General features: G+C 39.4%; 1 protein-coding gene across 3 annotated transcripts in view; it reads left to right on the top strand.

Moving 5' to 3' along the window:
* Window positions 1-207: 207 nt before the first annotated feature.
* The window catches only part of KIF2A (kinesin family member 2A), a 70,411-nt gene continuing 50,927 nt past the window's right edge, over window positions 208-19,691 (top strand). For 2 of the 3 annotated variants that reach the window (XM_027101040.1, XM_027101039.1), the window contains exon 1: window positions 208-578. In XM_027101040.1, coding sequence (XP_026956841.1) covers window positions 515-578 — 64 coding nt within the window. In that variant the 5' untranslated portion in view covers window positions 208-514. The remainder of the gene's footprint in view (window positions 579-19,691) is intronic. The other variant, XM_027101043.1, reaches the window with a different exon arrangement.

The following is a 19,691-nucleotide window of genomic DNA, read 5'->3' as shown; positions in this document are numbered from 1 at the left end:
GGCACCGGGGCGCGGGTTCCTGCCTCTTCCAGGCCGCACGCCGAAATCAACCGAGACGCAGGCTCGCTGCGACCCGTAGAGCCAGCGTTCCGCTCCCTCTGCCGACCTCACTGCGGGCGGGGCCCCCTCGAGGCAGCGGGGAAAGGCAGGCAGACGAGGAAGAGACGCGGGAGGAGCGCTCTGCGCAGGCGCGCGGCGCCCCGCCTCCCCAGCGTCTGCTCCAGGGCGGGCGGCGCGGGCCCTCCCACTTTCGCCCGCGCCGCCTCACGGCCCCGGCCCTCGCTTCACCCCGACGCCCCGGCGTGCGCGTCCTCCCGCCGGCCTGCAGGCCCGGGGCCTCCGCCTGCCAGCCCGCCGCTGCTCTTCGCGGCCCCGGCTCGCGTTCACGCTGTCGCCCGGGCCGGCGCGGCCGCGGGCAACCGCTCCCCCTCCCACACCTACCCCGTCCCCTCCCCGCCTTTTCCGCCCTCGCGTCCCCCTCCCTCGGCCAGCCGCCGCTGCTCCAGATGAGGTGATGGCAACGGCCAACTTCGGCAAGATCCAGATCGGGATTTACGTGGAGATCAAGCGGAGCGATGGTGAGTCTCGCCGCCGCCCCTGCCGCCCGGGCCCCGCATTCGGGCGTGCACGGAGGAGACGCGGGCGCCGGCTGCCTCATTGATTACTCCGCCGCGCAGTGGGGGCGGGAAGGCGGCGGCGGCGGCGGCGGCGCTTTTGTGTGTGGCGTGTGTGCGAGTGAGGCCAGCTTGGGGTCCGCCCCGGGTGCCGCTGCAGTGCCGGGGCGGGGAGGGGCCCTTCGGGGGGCTGGGCCGGGGGAGGCCGGCGGGGAAGGGCCCGGGTGTAGCGGGCTGCGTCTCTGGGGGCGTCGAGCGGGCGCGCTGGCGGGTCCCGGGCCGGGAGCCCTCGCTCCTCCCGCGATCTCCATCCTCCCCGGGGACGCCAGCCCGGGGGGTGGGGGCAGCGGGCTCCGTTAGGGTTGACCCAGCTTTGCGTCTCACCCCGGCCTTTTCATTTTCCGGCCTCATCTCTGCGGGGGTGGGGAGAGCGTGAAGACCAGAAATTTCAGTATTTAGGGAACCGACTGCTGGTTCCAGGCTGAGGTGGGGGAGAAAGGCCAACCCCGCTGGTTTAAAGTGTCTGGCTGTCACGTTTCTTCGTCAGTCGTTTCTCGAGCATGCCTCTTTCTTTTTTGCTAGTCCCTTCCTTGGAAGAAGGATGCGGAGCTTGTCGTGCTCAGGCATGAATAAGGGTGCGGGTATAAATGGGGAGAAGTATTCGATAAGCTTCTCAAAGGTGATGAGGCTGAAAGGGAAGGAGCGGGATGAACCTAGTCAGTGCGAGGCACTACTGGGAGGGTGGGGCTGGGGGACCGTCTGTTGATATTTTCACACCCTCCGGAGAGGTAACCTAGGGGAAAGTGTAAGACGAGGCACGGGCTTAATTAAAAAAGCCTAGAAAGCCCTAGGCTTCTGTATCTTTATATAGGTTTCTCTTGGGGAAAATGTTTTATGTCACTAGCCAGCCAGGCTTGGAAATAATTTATATTGTAAAGGAGAAACCGCATGGAGGGGGATAAATTGTTTTCTTTCAATCCACGCATTGAAGAAAGTAGAGGTGTGTAATATCGAGAGGTGTGCGGTGTTCCTTATACCTTACCTTTAATTTGTGGCTTATTATCATTTAGCCTAGTCGGTGGTAACTGTCGCTGGTACATCCACACCCTCTTGGTTTCTACCAGGTTTGACCAAGTTATGTGAAGCTGAGATTGACTTTCATGTTATCTATGTGATGTATTGGAAGACCTTGTATAGCTGATGATTTTTTCCCCTTCGTTATATTTGACATAATTTGTGTTAACAACTGGAAGCATTATTATCCTGTATGTGAAAAGATGAATTATACCACTTAGAGCTTTAGAAGTTACCAGCAACACTAGTGGGAAAGAGATGTCTCTTTTACTTGGGTTGGGGTTACTTTATATTTTCTCTTCAAATAACTTTTCTTAAGCAGTGCTGTTAACTGCAGTTTCTTTTTGAGGTAAATGCACATTCACCGTATACTAGCAAAAGTAGGGTTTATATGTTATTTTAAATTTGGGGGAGGGGCATAAAAATGTGTAAGTTCTTTACATTCTAAGCCTTTAACTATGATTATAGGTGTTACTGTAGAATGTATCAGAAGTATCATGATATTTGAAAGGTTTGGATAATTTTATATTTTCTGGGGTAACACCTTTTTATTTAAATGTATCGGACTGGAAACAATTTTGGTTTGGGTGGGTGGTTCTAGGATAGAGGCTTTTAATACTCTTTCTGCTTTCACCTTCTGCCTGTACTAGAAACCCAGACATTTAAGAGCTTTGTGTTCTTACATAAGTGCAAGTAACCTAAAATCACATTTCAAAGCAGTTTGTCCTTGAGAAATAATGGAAATCATTACAATATATCATCTCAACTTATAGTACATATTTATGCTCCTCAGATGCATGGTAGAGTTGAAGGTAACAGATAAGCAGAGAGCTTGAAAAGAAGGGAATGATCATTTGCATTGGGTGGTGCTGTTTCACAGTAGAAATTGATGTCTGGGAGACGCCCCCCCCAAGCTTTCCCTTTTTCACTTTAAAGAAGCTGTTTTGTTTCTTCCCATTTCTATAGCGTAAGTGTTTTAGATAAAACAGTAGTGGTCATTGTAACAGAAATAAACTTTGTAGTTGGTTGAGCATGAATGTAATGCCTGAGACAGTGGAAACCACAGGATGAAGAAGGGCTGCTAGACTGCTGTTAACTGGTGACTTGATGTTTTTCTGCATGCTTGCTAATGGTGATCCTTGTCCTTGTTTCCGAGCATGCTTCTCCCATCCATTACGTTATATTAAAAAATATATATTCCCAGGTAACTAAAGTAGACTTGTTACTCTCTTTCAATACCCTGCTCAAAACTAATCCCTGCTAAGTCTTCATTGATTACTAAAGCTGGATGGCCAGTCAGCCACTGAATTCCTAAGTCACTAGGAGACTCGTGAGACAGCATATTTCCTTAAGCATTAATATTTGGGTACATTTTTCTTAATATTATATTTTCAAACTGACCAGACAAGGGGTAGTGTGGAGAACGCAATTGAGGGATGGCAGCCTCCCTGTGCCCACTTCAACCAGAGCCAGAGCATTAAGGAATTTTAAATTCCCTGAATTCATCTGCGTATCCAATCATGTTCCTAGCTGAGTTCCTTGTATTTAGTTTTTGAGCAAATCATTCATTATTGGATTTTGGTTTTCGAACATTATTTTAATTAACCATTAAGATGAAGTCTTATCTGGAAGGGAGACCCTTGCCTCTGTGCTCATCCTGTGAGCCACTTCCCTCTCTACCCCCCATGCCCACCACACCTCCTACAGGCCTCTTATTCAAGACTCCCAGAGTTGATTGAAACTGAGTGATCTGTGAAGGCTTGCTGACTTTTTTGGTATTCTAAGATTAGAAGTGACAGAGGTTAGGCTTGGACTCCTCAGATTATCCCTAGCCACAGGAGATAATCTGGTGTGAAATTGGACTGGTTTCTGGAAATGAACACTCATGTTTATTTTCTTGCATGTGTCTTCCTATTATCTTTCTGATTCAGTTTCTTTTTGGAATCTAATGACCCTGAAAACTGCAGTCTTAACTGTTGTGTAACTAGGTAGTTTTCACTGGGAGATGCCCTCCCCGCCCAAAAAAAAGAAAACACTGTGTACTGTTAAAACATTCCTTATTCGTTCTACAGTAGCTGTGACTATTGTTTGGGGACTGGGGGAGTGATGAGATATGTTTTGCATATTTCGAAGCTGCAGCTATGATGGGATTGTTCTTTGGGGTCTCTTAGTTGCAGGATTGATAAATGTGATCTGAAGAGAATCATACACTATTTCAACCAGACAGATCCTTGGAGATGATCTAGTTCTCATTCTTATAAATGTGGAAACTGAGTCCCAAGTCACTATAAGTGACCTGTCTAGATTCATACACCTTCATACAGTGGCAGCCAGGAACCTGGCTTACATAGCATAGAAACCATACTATCAAGAACTGTGACAGTAGAGGAAGAATTCTCTATTATTTGGGAACCATATCCAGCTTTCTACAGCCCAGTCAAGACGTGGGAAATTGCGTCTCACTCATGGGAAAGCCACTAGAGAGCAGTATTATAGAGCCCAATTGTAATGATCCAGTAAAAACTGTTATGGTATGTTTACTAGAAGGTCACAAAACTCAGAATTGTGGGAGAAAAAATATTCCTGTGTCTTAATTAAATGCTGAAAAGAGTGCTTTAATTGAGCATCTGAAATCCAGAGGAAAGTGAAGATTTCAAAGGACCCATCAGGAGTCTTTGAGTTTGGGGCAGGCAATCTTTAGAAAAGATTTCAATGACTTAATTCTCTACGTACGTTGCCACATATATTCTTCTGCTAGTTCATCTTTACGTGTCGTTATATAGGCTTTTGGAGAACAGACTGAATTTAGGTAATAAAAATGAACCACATAGCAATATAGTTCCTTTTGGTACAGTTATGTGATTTTGATTATGAAGTGGGTAGAATGGAGGAAATTGTGGACTAGTGATTTCTTTTTACATGGTGATTAGCATGATGGTGGTTCCATATATGTATATATATATTTTTTTTTTAGGTCTTCATAGTTTTCCAAATAGGTTATCTAATTGGATCCTCACAGAAACTGTGAGGTAAGTAGGGTAGGTGGTGGCAGATTCATTGTTTTATAGGTGAAGAATCTGAGGTTGGATTACTTGCAAGGTCACATGGTTAATAAGAGGCATAGCCTGGACCAAAACCGAAGTCCTTTTACTCCTAGCTCTCTTCAAATGCTGGCACATGTTTGCTGATGATGGTATGAAGTTGATCACTTTGTGTACTTTGATTTTCTTTTTTGAGATATGAAAGCCCCTTTTGCTCAGATAACCTACAATTAATAATGTTGCTTAAATTTGCCCTATTGGTGAGATCAAATTGATGTCTGATATTTTATTAACTATAAGCATTAAGATTCAGCAATCTAAGGCTTTAAAGCCCTTTCCAATAGTCAATCACTTGTTGCTTCCAGAACTACCACAGAAAGAAATCTATATTCATTGCCTAGTCACTTGATTCTTATGACAGAAATTTTGGAACTGTGGGGAAAGGCACGTTAACAAGGTTAACTTGTTTGTGTGTCAAAAATCTAGAGAAAATAGCAAAGAGCCAGTTAAGCTTGTGTCCCTTCAAATAGGGAAGGAGGCACAAGTGTGGAAAATCCAGAAAAAGATTCCTTGAGAGATCATCCAGACCCATTCTTTCTAGTCACAAGTATACTTGTCGTTAATATTACATTAATTTTTTGCAAGGCTTAATTTTTGGAATTAACCACCAACTTTGCTTTTAACACTTCTATCCTGTAACCTAAAATAATCTTTTAAGGTGTTTATTTGTTTTGATATTGTAGTTTTGAGCTTGAGAATAGATAAAACTTTTAAGCCCTGAGTAAAACCAATTTTCGCTCTTCTGGTCCAATTGTGGAGCAATTGTGGGAAGGTTGCTCTTCTATCACACAATAGCTCTTTTAATTAAAGTAGTACTAATGGTATTGTAGTTCCTAAGTGAAAATAGACATTAGAACCTCACCATATTAAATATTTAAGTGCTTGATTACACATAGTGGATATTGTGCCATGTACGAGAACTAAATACAAGTCATGGTGATTGGGATTTGTCTAGTGAAAACTTATGCAAAATGAAATGGAGTATCATTTCACTGTTGGTTTAACTTTTTGCTTCTATCTCCCAAGAGTAAAATGAGGGGAGAGGTGTCCCTTTCCCATTTTGGGTACTGCTTGTTTTTCTCACCACCTACCTACTGCAATCAAGCTTGTAGTTCAAATGGGCATTTATTAGGGTGTGAGAGTATTTTGGTGTATAGACCTTACGTGATTATGTCATATCACAAAATAATGTGATCTTATAATTCTCTGTTTTCTTATTACAGAGTTAATTAAGTATACTTTTGTTAACAGTCTGTTAAATATAGGTCATTCTGATGCATGTTGGAGATAAAAAAAAGAATAAGATACACATACTTCCTGCCCTCAGAAACAAATGATTGATAACATAGTGTGATTAGTATTGATAGAACTATGCCATTCTGTGTGTACATCATTACCACTTACCTTTTTAGGTTTAGACTTTTTAGACTCTTGAAGTTATGAGTCTGCTGGATGGAAAATACATGTCATACATGCTGTCCTTTTCACCTCCTCTTCCCATGACCAATATCCATTATCTCTCGTGGCATGCTTTCCTGATAAACACATATATTCAGTATCAGAATTCTTCTTAAAAGACAGCACCACCAGTCCTGGTAGCCCTTGTCAGTCAATCGAAATTGGCATTATTTGTCATTACTGGCCTATTTTCTGTTCTCTAATACTCATTTGAGTTTTGACTTTATAACTTTTAACCTTTGTTTTGATACTTAAAGGAATAAGGTTTATTCCATTTTAAATTTCTGGCAGAACAGTCTCTGGCAGCAGATTCCTCTCTAGATATCCTGTGTTGGGGTGCTTGTAAACGCAGGGACCAAGGAAGCAGACAGAGCCAGCTGATGGTGCTTCTGTGTAATTTGGGAACAGCCTCTTCACACAGTGTGGCCAAGGGACTATGAGAATCAGACACCTCCCTGGGCTATATTTTACTTACTTTCAAAGACTTTTTCTCCAGGTTTCTATTGGTTTTGGCATTAATTTTAACCAGATTTCACCTATATAAATTTTTTTAAAGGAAGGGTTGGATCAGGATGGGATACACTTCTGGTGAAATTTGTTGAGTGTCTACATTATGCAAAGAATGACCCCTTTGATTAGAACTCTTGGCCAGGAGGTATCTACTCAGCCTCATCCAGATAGCTTGTATCTTCCATACTGCCACTTGAGTTTTGTTTCTTTCTTAAAAAGTGAATCCAGGTGTTAATCTTGATACCTGAAGGGATTTAACATTTGTGCCCTTTATAAGTCAGTTGCTTTGCTAAATCCAGTATCTTGTTTGACTTTCATGACAACCCTATAATGTAGACAGTATCTTCCCATCTTACAAGAGAAACCCTGTGCTCAAGTGTATAAACTACTGTAAGTGTTTAAGCCTCATGAAGGAGAATTTTAGATATTTACAGTATATATATTGGTCAAGGCTATGTGGTAAGTGTATTTTTGGGATGTGGGATATGGATATATTTAGAGAACATATTGGATAAATGTTATGGGAGTTCTGTTTCTAGCCTGGGTAGGATTAGTGTAGTGGTTCACAGCCCTGACTGCTTATCAGAATCACCTGTGGGGCTTTGGAAACAAACAAACAAACATAAACAACTCCCCACCTATCACTACTGGTATCTGGGTCCTTTGCCTAGAGATTCTATTTTAATTGGTCTGATATGGAGCCAGGGCCTCAGTATTTTATTTTAAAACATCCCATACGCTGGTGAAACTTAACTTCACACACTGGTGATTTCAGTATGCACCCAGGGTTGTGATCCATTATTTTAGAAAAAGTAGCATCTCCTAACAGTAATCTGACAAAACCTCATGGCAAGTGAAGTTTTAATGATGGGAGGAAGATGACCAGTAGATTGCCTTGGGGGGAAGGAGGCATTCTAGGCCTGTGGCACAACATGTGAGCTGCAAATGGAGGGCTGTCAGGTAAAGGGCATTTAAAGCAGGCATACCAGAGGGTGATAGATGAGGAAAGGTAGGAAGGAGGAGTAATCTGGGACACCTTATTAAAGACTTGGCAACGAAGGTAAGGTAAGGCATCTTGGAATTAATTTCTAGGACACTTGGAAACTACTGTAGGACTTAATCTCCTAAGAGCAGTAATAGGAGTTAGCTAGTGATTAGTGATAGATTAGAGGGAGAGTAGTACTGAAAATGAGAGCTAGCAAGGATAAGATTGCATTAGTCAAGGAGGGTAAACAGTGGTTAAGGAACAGATGAAATACAGAACACTGTAAAAAGAATTGGTGCTATAGTCAATATATCACTTGTGCTGAATAAAGGGCAGATGTGTTGAAAGGAATGGACTTAACATTTGGGAAGGCTGAGTGTCGGTTATAAAATTTCTTCAATCTGTTTAATCAAGCTAATCCTATTCATGAATACAGCCTAGAGGACTGCAGAGCCAGTGTACAATGTGCTATCAAAGAGCATCCAACTCAAGACTGTTCATAGTTTTTGCTATTAGTATCTTAAAAATAAGTGAGTCTAAGGTATGAGTCACTTCCAATAAATGTTTATATGTAGATCAGGAATTTACTTAAGCTGTAACGCTTTGCCTACTTAAGAAGACTCAGTTATAGTATATTAGCCAAGACCCTCTCAGAACTCCTAGAAGAGATTGGGAAGGAAAAACAGTACTTAAAGGATCTGGCTTCCCGTCTTTAAGGGATGGAGTGTTTTGATTCTTAAAATGCAGCTGCTCTCCTTTACTTCTGCTTTGCTCTTATTTTTGGCCTATTTTTTTCTGCCCTGGCTTTTGCTTTCCCTTTTCATCCTCAAGGTTCTGAATGTCATTTCAGCATTTAGAATCTCTTAAGTACTATTTGCAATTTAGGGCTTAAAAATGGGTAAGCAAAGGATGAGTAGACAGAGCCCAGTGGATTTTTAGGGCAGTGAAATTATTCTTTATGATACTGTAATGGTGAATACATGTTGTAAATTTGTCAAAACTCAAAGGAGATACACCACCAAGAATGCACTGTAATGTAAAATATGTACTTTGAGTATTAATGACGTGTCAGTATAGGTTCGTTGATTGTAATAAGTGTACCCCGTGTGGCATGTTGATAGTATGGGAGGCTGTGGGTATGTGGGGACAAGGGATATATGGGAAATTTCTGTACCTTCTGTCTAATTTTGACACAAACCTAAAACTGCTCTTTAAAAAAATCTACTTTTAAAAGGGAGGGAGGTACGCAAACTTCGGGCGTTAAAAGTCAGAGCTACTCTCGAAATAATGGACCAACTAGTGACAAGAATTTGTAATATTTTAAGAATCAGGATCAACCCAGTAGGGTTGCAGTTAAGGTAAATTTTTGCTCTTCATTTTTGTTATGCTTAGTCTGTTGGCCAATATGAGATACTCAGGGTTTGCTGACAAAATTTTTAAATGAGCTGAAGTGCAATGAGAGGATTCAGATAAGCTTAGCAACTTTACCTCCATCTCTTTACTTTGGCCATTTGAGTTTATTTTGGACATTTTGAGTTTATAGCTCAAATAGCATGACAAATGTCCAAACATTGTATTAGAAGCTTCATCCTTGAAATTGGTCAGGGTTTAATTTAAACAAGAGTTTACCTGTTCTAGTTAAACTATAGGTAATTCTTGATGTAAGATATGCATGTGAAATCTAATTATGTCATCCTATGAAAAGTGAGTTGGGAATGCAAACAGCATTAAATTTTGCGGGGTGGGGAAGGTAGTTTTTTAAGCCTGTAGTTTACTATGGACTGCTAAAGAGAAATGGATATAGTGATTTATCTATATGGTTTTTAGGAAATTAGAACCAATTTGAGGCCCTAATTAATGAGGTAAGTCTTAGAATTTAGCCACAGACAGGTCTCTGATAAAATACTGCTATTGGTCAAAACTTGCTTATATTTCTACAGTGAAGAAATTGACTTGTCCAGGGTCATACATAAAGTAGCAAATATGAGATCAGAACATAGATTATCTGCCTCTAAAGTCCTGTACATTCTAATTCCTTTAGAGTTCTTTGTGTACTACGAATGTTCCAGGCATTGGAAGTCAGGTCATTAATTAAATACTTTCTTTTTTTCTATAGTATAGATTGCCTTCAGGTGTTTTTATTAATCATTTGCAGCATGACCATTATTATGAGTCCCTTCATCTGATGCCTTTGAGGGAATAGGTACAGGACTTTCCCCTAGAAAAGGCTACTTTGTCAGTTACAACGGAATATTAAATAGCTATTGTACTCAGTGCAAGTACTCTGGCTATATAATTTCTTTTGGAAAAAAAAGTTCTAGGGGGCTTCCCTGGTGGTGCAGTGGTTGGGAGTCTGCCTGCCGATGCAGGGGACACAGGTTCGTGCCCTGGTCCGGGAAGATCCCACATGCCGCGGAGCGACTGGGCCCGTGAGCCATGGCCGCTGAGCCTACGCGTCCGGAGCCTGTACTCCACAATGGGAGAGGCCACAACAGTGAGAGGCCCGCGTACCGCAAAAAAAAAAAAAAAAAAAGTTCTAGGGACTTTCTTGGCGGTCCAGTGGTTAAGATGCTGTGCTTCCAGTGCAAGGGGCATGGGTTTGATCCCTGGTCGGGGGACTAACATCCTACATGCCGCGCGGCCAAAAAAAAAAAGTTCTAGACTATTCGAGTCTGTCTGCATTGCCTAAGTTTAGGTCCTCACTCCCAGATTTTCCAGAGTTTGGACAAGTACGTACGCTAGCATGTGAAAGAATGCTTCTTATTAGGTGAGCAACTTTATTGTCAGGAAAATACAATATTAGACCTACTTGCTAGGAGTCCACTGGTATTATTGATTAATTGGGGGGCCTGTCTAAGTTCAGTGATCTTTATTTTTATGAAACTGTTCTTTGAAATTGTTTTGGGATAATATGTGTGTTGCATTTTTACAAATTGTTTTCCAGTTATAGGTGATATTGAGAGTTGATTACGACATGGCCCTAGACGTTGGGATGTAGTTTTATTGAGTGATACACATCAGAAAGTCTACAAACAATAAATGCTGGAGAGGGTGTGGAGAAAATGGAACCCTCCTACACTATTGGTGGGAATGTAAATTGGTGCAGCCACTATGGAAAACAGTATGGAGGTTCCTTAAAAACTAAAAATTAACACAACATTGTAAATCAACTGTACTTCATTTTAAAAAAAACAAAACGAAACTGAAAGTAGAGTTACCATATGACCCAGCAACCCCACTCCTGTGCCTATATCCAGAAAAGGCAAAAACTCTAATTTGATGCATCCCAGTGTTCATAACAGCACTATTTACAATAGCCAAGACATGATCTAAATGTCCATAAACAGACGAATGGTTAAAGAAGGTGTGTGTGTGTGTGTGTGTGTGTGTGTGTGTGTGTGTACACACAATGGAATATTAATCAGCCATAAAAGAGAATGAAATATTGCCATTTGCAGCAACTTGGATGGATCTAGAAATTAACATACTGGGGAATTCCCTGGTGGTCCAGTGGTTGGGACTCAGTGCTTTCACTGTGGTGTCCTGGGTTCAATCCCTGGTTGGGGAACTAAGATCCCACAAACCATGTAGCACAGCCAAAAAAAGAAATTATCATACTAAGTGAAGTAAGTCAGACAGAGAAAGACAAATATTATATGATATCACTTATATGTGGAATCTAAAAACCAATACAAATGAACTTATTTACAGACTCACAGACATAGAGAAAACTTATGGTTACCACAGGGGAAGGTAGGGGGAGGATAAATTAGGTGTATAGGATTAAGAGAAACACATCACTATATATAAAATAGGTAAACAACAAGGATTTACTGTATAGCACAACGAACTATATTCAGTGTCTTGTAATAAGCTATGATGGAAAAGAATCTGAAAAAGAATATATATGTATGTATAATGGAATCACTTTGCTGTATACCTGAAACTAGCACAGTGTTGTAAATCACCTATAGTTCAGTTAACAAGAAAAGAAAAATTCTTGGTGTAAAACTAAAATGTCACTATGGTTTCAAAAAAAAAGAGATACATTTCTTTTAACCTTACATGCTCTTTTGGGTTTAATTAAGAGCCATTTCTTAACTAAATTAAAATTAAATAAAACTTATTTTCCTCCTACCCCTCATACCTTTCCTTCTTAATCTATGCAGTTGCATCCTTATCTCTCCATTTTCTAAATGTTGGTGTTCTTCAGGGCTTGGTCCTAGCCCTGCAGTACTTCTTGCACAGTATTCTCTCTGGGTGAACTAAATGCTTCTCTTCACTTAAGGCTAGTTGAAGACACATACTGTTTGTATGTCTAATGTATTACTAATTATCTCCACTTGGATAGCTCATAAATACCTCAAATACAGCATGTCCAAAATTGAACCCATTCCCCATTCCCCAAATCTATTTCTTCAGTACCTCTCATTACTTTCATTCACCCTGTTACCCCAGTTAGAAACCTAGATGTCTTCCTTGACTCCTTGTTCTGTCTTGACCTCGTTTCCTATCATCAGGTTCTCTTCACTGCTCAAGTACCTCTTCAGTCCTTACATTTTTCCATCCCTCTACTATACTTTGGTCAGGCTAGCATTATGTCTCATCTGTATTGCTGCAACAAATTCCTAATAAATTCTTAAGGTCTCTCTACCTTTGGTTGGTTACTCTTTCAGAATAACCTTTCAAACATGATCACCTGCTTAAAACTTTCTGATAACTTCCTTTACCTCTCTTACCCTTTGGATAAAAAAACCCAGCTCTGTAACATAGGTTACTGTAGACCCTGAACAATCTGACTTTCCTCTCCAGTCTCATTTCTTGCCACTTACCTGAGGCACTCCAGACACTGAGCTCTTAGAACTTGTACCTAACCTGTCTAACTGCTGTTGCACTTTTTTGTGTCTGTTAAACACTTCATCCTTCTTTGATTCCTAGACCAGGATGGGTCCCCTGCTTTCTGTTCTCTGCGTCCCCTCTATTTACTCTGTCAGAACACTCATGGGACAGTATTATGTGTTTAATTGTCTCTGGTCAGACTCAAGTTTCATCATATCCCCAGTGCCTAGCAGAGGATCTCTACACCCTTAATAAATTATCTGTTTGCTGAACCAGTGATTAAATGAATATGTAGCTGTGCTGTTCTTTCACCACTCTGTCTGTTCAAATTTTGACATTCTGGTAAAAATTGATTAGTGTTCATCCTCCAGGCATCAAGAGTATGACATAATAAAGTATGTGTCATTGCTTTTAACATATACTTTCTTTTTAAAATTTAATTACCTGTTTTGAATAGCAACATGTGTAAATGTGTACCTTTTCCCTACAGACGACATATTGTACACACTGGTGCTTCTTAATTTCATTTTCACTTAATAATAACAACAATATCTTGGAGAACCTTTGAGTACATAAATAACAGTCTCATTCTTTTTCTTTTTTTTAATTTTTATTTTATATTGGGAGTATAGTTGATTAACAATATTGTGTTAGTTTCAGGTGTACAGCAGAGTGTTTCAGTTATACATGTACATGTATTATTTTTTTTCAAATTCTTTCCCCATTTAGGTTATTACAGAATATTAAACAGAGTTCCTTGTACTATACAGTAGGTCCTTGTTGGTTATCTGTTTTAAGTATAGCAGTGTGTACATATCAATCCCAAACTCCCAATCTGTCCCTCCGCCCCTTCCTCCCTGGTAACCGTAAATTCGCTCTCTAAGTCTGAGAGTTTATTTCTGTTTTGTAAATAAGTTCATTTCTATCATTTTTTTAGATTCTGCATATAAACGATATCATATGATATTTGTCTTTATCTGACTTACTTCACTTATTCTTTTTCATAGCTGCATTTTATTAGTGATTATATATACCACAATTAAGATTATGCCCATTCTGTAGCTACTGTACAGCTAGTACTGTACTGAATAATCTTGAGCTTATGTCATTTTTTACATACATGATTACATCTGTAGGATAAAGTCCTAGAAGGAGAATTGCTGGGTCAGAGAATTGTACATTTTAAATTTTGATAGATCTTGCCAGTTTGCTTCCATAGAGAGTGTGTGAATTTACTGTCCTATCTGCAGAAGTGCCTGTTTCCTCATACACTTGTCCATACAGTGTACAAACATACGTTTTTGAGGTTTGTTAGCTTGGATTATGAAGTTCATACTGTGCCTATAGAATGTTTTTTTTTTTTGTTCTGAAGCTAAATGGCCCTTAAAAGATAACAGGTTTGGGGTTCCCTGGTGGCACAGTGGTTAAGAATCTGCCTGCCGGGCTTCCCTGGTGGCGCAGTGGTTGAGAGTCCGCCTGCAGATGCAGGGGACGCGGGTTCGTGCTCCGGTCTGGGAAGATCCCACATGCCGCGGAGCAGCTAGGCCCGTGAGCCATGGCCGCTGAGCCTGCGCGTCCAGAGCCTGTGCTCCGCAACGGGAGAGGCCACAACAGTGAGAGGCCCGCGTACCGCAAAAAAAAATAAGAAATCTGCCTGCCAGTGCAGGGGACACAGGTTCGAGCCCTGGTCCGGGAAGATCCTATGTGCTGCGGGGCAACTAAGCCCCTGCGCCACAGCTACTGAGGCTACTAGGGCCCACGTGCTGCAACTACTGAAGCCCTCGTGCCTAAAGCCCGTGCTCCGCAACAAAGAGAAGCCACCACATTGAGAAGCCCGTGCACTGCAGCGAAGAGGAGCCCCAGCTCGCCGCTACTAGAGAAAGCCTGCATGCAGCAACGAAGACCCAACGCAGCCAAAAATAAATAAATTTATTAAAAAAAAAAAAGATAACAGGTTTAATTTTTAAAGTGTTTATGAGGTCTGGACATATAATGAAAAACATTCAAGTTCTAGTGTGTGATTATGAGAAGAAAGTGATTTTTTTAATTAAAAAATTTGAAAAATGGACATTATAGTTTTTAACCTAATAAACTTGAACAGCCTTACTAAATAATAGTTTAGATTGGGAGCTGAATTTAACTGAATACAGTTAAATAGTTTATGCTAATGAAGTACTTGCCTGTATTTCTATCAGTTTGTACTTAGTTAACTCCCTTAAGTAAATTGTCTCGCTATTGAGAGCAGAATCAATAAACTTAATCTCTATAGAGACAGAAAGTAGATTAGTGATTGCTTATGATTGTTAGTGATTATTGGAGGAACGGGAGGGTAATAGCTCAAGGATAACAGGGTGTCTTTTTGAGGTGATTAAAATGTTATAAAATTGACTATGGTAATATTGTAAATATCTGAATATGCTAAAAACATTAAATTGTATGCTTTAAGTGATGAATTGTATGTTATGTGAATTATACCTCAATAAAGTTTTTTTTTTTAAAACCTTTTCTTAGGTCAAAATGGTGAATTGTTACTTAAATTTGCATTATTACTGGTAAAGGTGAAGTTGTTTGTTTTTTTTTTTTGCAAATTGTAATCTCCTCTTTCTAAAATGGTTTTCTTGGGCTTGATTATATGAGTTCTCTTCTTTTTGAACTATTCTTCTTAATCTCCTAAATTCATGCTCCTATCAACTTCTTAAATGTTAATGTTTCCCAGAGTTCTGTCATTGATCATCTCCTATTTCCCTGTGTTCTTTTTAGTTAGTTACCTACTTTTGCAAAAAATTGAAGTGTAATTCACATATCGTAAAATTCACCCTTTTTAGGCAACAAAACAAAAGTAAACAAGTGGGACTACATCAAACTAAAAACCTTCTGCACAGCAAAAGAAACGATCAACAAAATGAAATGACAACCTACGGAATGGGAGAAAATATTTACAAACCATATATCTGATAAGGATTTAATATCCAAAATATTTAAAGAATTTAATAGCAAAAAAGAAATCTGTTTAAAAAATGAGCCAAGGATTTGAACAGACGTTTTCCTAAAGAAGACATCTGTATAGATGGCCAACAGGTACATGAAAAGATGTTCAGTATCACTAATTATTAGGGAAATGCAAATCAAAACTACAGTGAGATATCACCTCACCTGTTAGCATGACTATTATCAAAAAGTCAAGAAATAAGTGTTGGTGAGGATGTAGAGAAAAGGAAACCCTCGTGTACTGTTGGTGGGAATGTAAATTGGTGTGGCCACTATGAAAACAGTATGGAGGTTCCTTAAAAAATTAAAAATAAAACTACCATATGATCTAGCAATTCTACTTCTGTGTATTTGTCTGAAGGAAACAAAATTCTATCTCGAAAAAAATATCTGTATCCCTATGTTCATTGCAACATTTTACAATAGCCAAGATATGGAATCAACTAAAGTGTCCATCAGTGGTTGGATGGATAAAGAAGATACAAGGTGTGTGTGTGTATATATACATAATACACAATGGAATATTACTCCACCGTAAAAAAAGAATGAAGTCTTGCCTTTTGCAACAACATGGATGGACCTTGAGGGCGCTATGCAAAGTGAAATAAGACAGTGAAAGACAAATACCATATGACTCACTTATATGTGAAATCTAAAAACAAAACAAAGCAAAAAACCAAACTCGGGTGCCTAAAACAGATTGGTAGTTGCTAGAAGTGGGAGGTGGTGGAGTATGAGGGGGTAGGTGAAATGGGAGAAGGGGATCAAAAGGTACAAACTTACAGTTATTCAATAAATGTCATAGGATATAATGTACAGCATGGTGACTATAGTTAATAATACTGTATTGTATATTTGAAAGTTGCTAAGACTGTAGATTTAAAAGTTCTCATCACAAGAAAAAAAATTTGTAGCTGTGTGTGGTGGTGGATGTCAACTTATTGTGGTGATCGTATCACAATATATACAGATCATTATGTTGTACACCTGAAACTAATATAGTGTTATATATCAATTATATCTCTGTAAAGAAAAGGAAGAAAATAAAATTCCAGATGAGGGGGAAAAATTCGCCTTTTTAAAGGGTACAATTCAGTGATTTTAAGTATATTCCCAAAGTTGTGTGACTATTATCACTGATCTCAGAACATTTGCATCGCTCCAAAAAGAAACCCATACCCATTAGCAGTCACTCTGCATTCCTCCTTCACTCCAGCCCCTAACATCTACTAATCAACTTTGCCTGTTCTGGACATTACATATAGGTGGAACCATACGATATGTTACCTTTAATGTCTAACTTCTTTCACTTAGCATAGTCTGTGCTCAGAGTTTATCCATGTTGTAGCATGTTTCAGTATTTTATTCTTTTCTGTGCCTGAATAACAATCCATTTTACTTATTCATTCATCAGTTGATATTTGAGTCGTTTACAGTTTTTTTGCTATTGTGAGTAGCATTCACCTACAAATTTTTGTGTGGACATATGTTTTTTAGTTTCCTTGGGTGTATATATATATACCTAGGAGTGGAATTGCTGGGTCATGTAACTCTATGTTTAACATTTTGAGGAACTGTCATACTGTTTTCCATGGCTACACCATTTTACCCTCTAACCAATAATATGTGAGGGTTCCAGTTTCTCCACATCCTTGTCAAAACTTGTTACTGTCTTTTATTATAGCTATTCTCATGGGTGTGAATGTGCTTACTAGCCATTTGTATATCTTCCTTAGAGAAACGTCTCTTCAAATTCTTTGCCCATTTAAAAAATGAGGTTATTTATCTTTTTATTGTTGAGCTGTAAAAATTCTTTAAATATTCTGGAAACTGTTTTATATGCATTGCAGATATTTTCACCCATTGCATGGGTTGTCTTTTCTCTTTCTTGATTAGTATCCTTTGAAGCACAACAGTTTTTAATTTTGATGAAGTCCAATTTATCTTTCTTTTCGTTTGTTGCTCTGTTTTTGTTATATCTAAGAAACCATTGCCTAATTCAAAATGTGATCTACTTTTATGTCCTTTTACTTCTGTAGTCCTTTCCATGACCTATATCACCTAAAATATTTACATATGTTCTTCCTTGATCCTAACACCCATTCTTGACCTTTGAACATAGAGAGCAGATTATTTTAGCATTGTTAGCAAGTATACTGCAGTTTTTTGATAACAGGATTAATAAGGCTTTGGGATGTATTGGAATCCTAGTTGTGAAGTCATCTGTCTTTGTCACAAGAGTTGAAGGGTTCCTATTATATGTGTAGGTGTGCATATGTAGTATACGTCTGGGATTTAGAGGAACCATAGTAAGACAGCACAAAATCAAGCATAGAGAGCTACGTGGGAAGTAGAGTTTAAACTTGAATTATGGTAAAGATGATTTATTTTGGTTTGGTTTCTTTCATGATCATATCCTCAATATTATTTTAAAACAGATCAATGGCATGTAGTTCAGTTTATTAAGAACCCTTCCAGCTATACTAAATTGTCTGGGAAAAGAGGAAAATAAATTCATAAGAAGGTATTTCTTCTTAAAAAGAGAATGTAAAAACCCTGTAAAATTACATCTGCATACATACTGAAAAACATGGATGAATTGATATATCTGGGATTTGCTTCAAAGTAATACAGTCGTGGTGGGAGGAATGGCAATAAGATTGGCCATGTGTTAAAATTAATGAAACTAAATGAAGAGTATTTGGTATTTATAGTATGTTTGTAATTTTCATAATAGATTTAAAATTTTTAAATAAAAACTTTTTTAAATGCCCCCTCAAACCTAATCTTTCTGTTTAGTTTCAGATCCACCTTCTAGATATTACCACATGGATTTCCTGCTGGTATTTATAATTAAACTCATCAAAATGGAATCCATTGCCTTTATCTCCAGATTTCTATGTTTTCTGTGTTCCTTATATTGGTTAATGGAAGCACCATATACCTGGTTTCCCAAGATAGAAACTTCAGACATTGCCAACTTCCCTAATTCCTTGAAGATTTTTGCTCCTGACTCACTGTTATTCTCTCCTACCCTATTCCTATCATATTTTTTGGTAATTGCATCATTCATATATAGATGATTTTCTAGTACCCTCTCCTCTCAGTTCTTTGAACTGCTTTTCTCCCTCTCTCCTTCACTCCCTGCCTCCTTCACTCGCTCCCTCCTTCACTCCCTCCCCCTTCCCCCCCTCCCTCCCTCCCTCCCTTCCTTCCTGCCAGTGATCTTACCCTTGGCCTTAATTAGCTCACTATATTCCTGACATCTTCATAATCTCAGTTTCAAGCATCCCAGTTTTCCGTCACCATTCTGTCTTTCCAGCATATTCCCTCTAGTATCCTGACTCCACTAATCTTTTAACTCCACCAGGATTTATAATCCTACTACTTTTTATTGTTCCTATCTTGCCCTCATGAACTCACTTTCTAATAAACCCTCCCTTTATATGTGTAACTTAAACTCCTTTGCCCCCTCTCTTGATCGGCAAAACCTTAGATCACTCCCTTCTACATTTTTTAAACCTCATTTCCCTTTCTAGGTTGTCTGAAAATGACTGGAGGGAAAAAATCATAATTATGCTTACTGGTCACAATTTAAATTCATGGCTCCTTTCCTTGAATGAGCAATCATATCTCTAGCCCATTCATTCTTTCCTAGCTGACTTTTGTCATAAAAGCCTTAGTGTTTATTTACTCACCCACACTCTCAGCAGATGACCTTGCTTCCCTTTTCCCCACTGAGAAATATAAGCAATCAGAAAAGAACTTTTACAACTTTTCTGTATCTAACCAAGTACCAGTATCCGCACCTGTAAATCTGCCTGCCTTACTTTGTCATGGATAAACTTTTTCTGTTCCCATTTTAGGCCAATTTCCTTTACTTGTTCACTAGATCCTATGCCTTTTCACCTGTCCAAAATTACTACTTCATCAGTTCTCTCTTTGTGCTGTATCAATATTTTCTTTTTTACTGAATTATTTCCATTGGCATATTGGAATGTTATTTCTCTCATCTGAAAAAGTGATAACTCTTAATCGCACTTTCACTTTTAGACATTGCTTTTATTATACTTGATCTGTCAACAGCATTTGACACAGTTGATTCATTCTCTCTTCCTTGAA

The sequence above is a fragment of the Aethalodelphis obliquidens genome, unplaced genomic scaffold, assembly GCF_003676395.1.
Source record: "Aethalodelphis obliquidens isolate GAN/ISIS:26980383/991018 unplaced genomic scaffold, ASM367639v1 scaffold4, whole genome shotgun sequence".
NCBI classification, from domain to species: domain Eukaryota; kingdom Metazoa; phylum Chordata; class Mammalia; order Artiodactyla; family Delphinidae; genus Aethalodelphis; species Aethalodelphis obliquidens.
The sequence above is the reverse complement of the archived record's forward strand: the minus strand, read 5'-3'. Positions and strand labels throughout refer to the sequence as shown.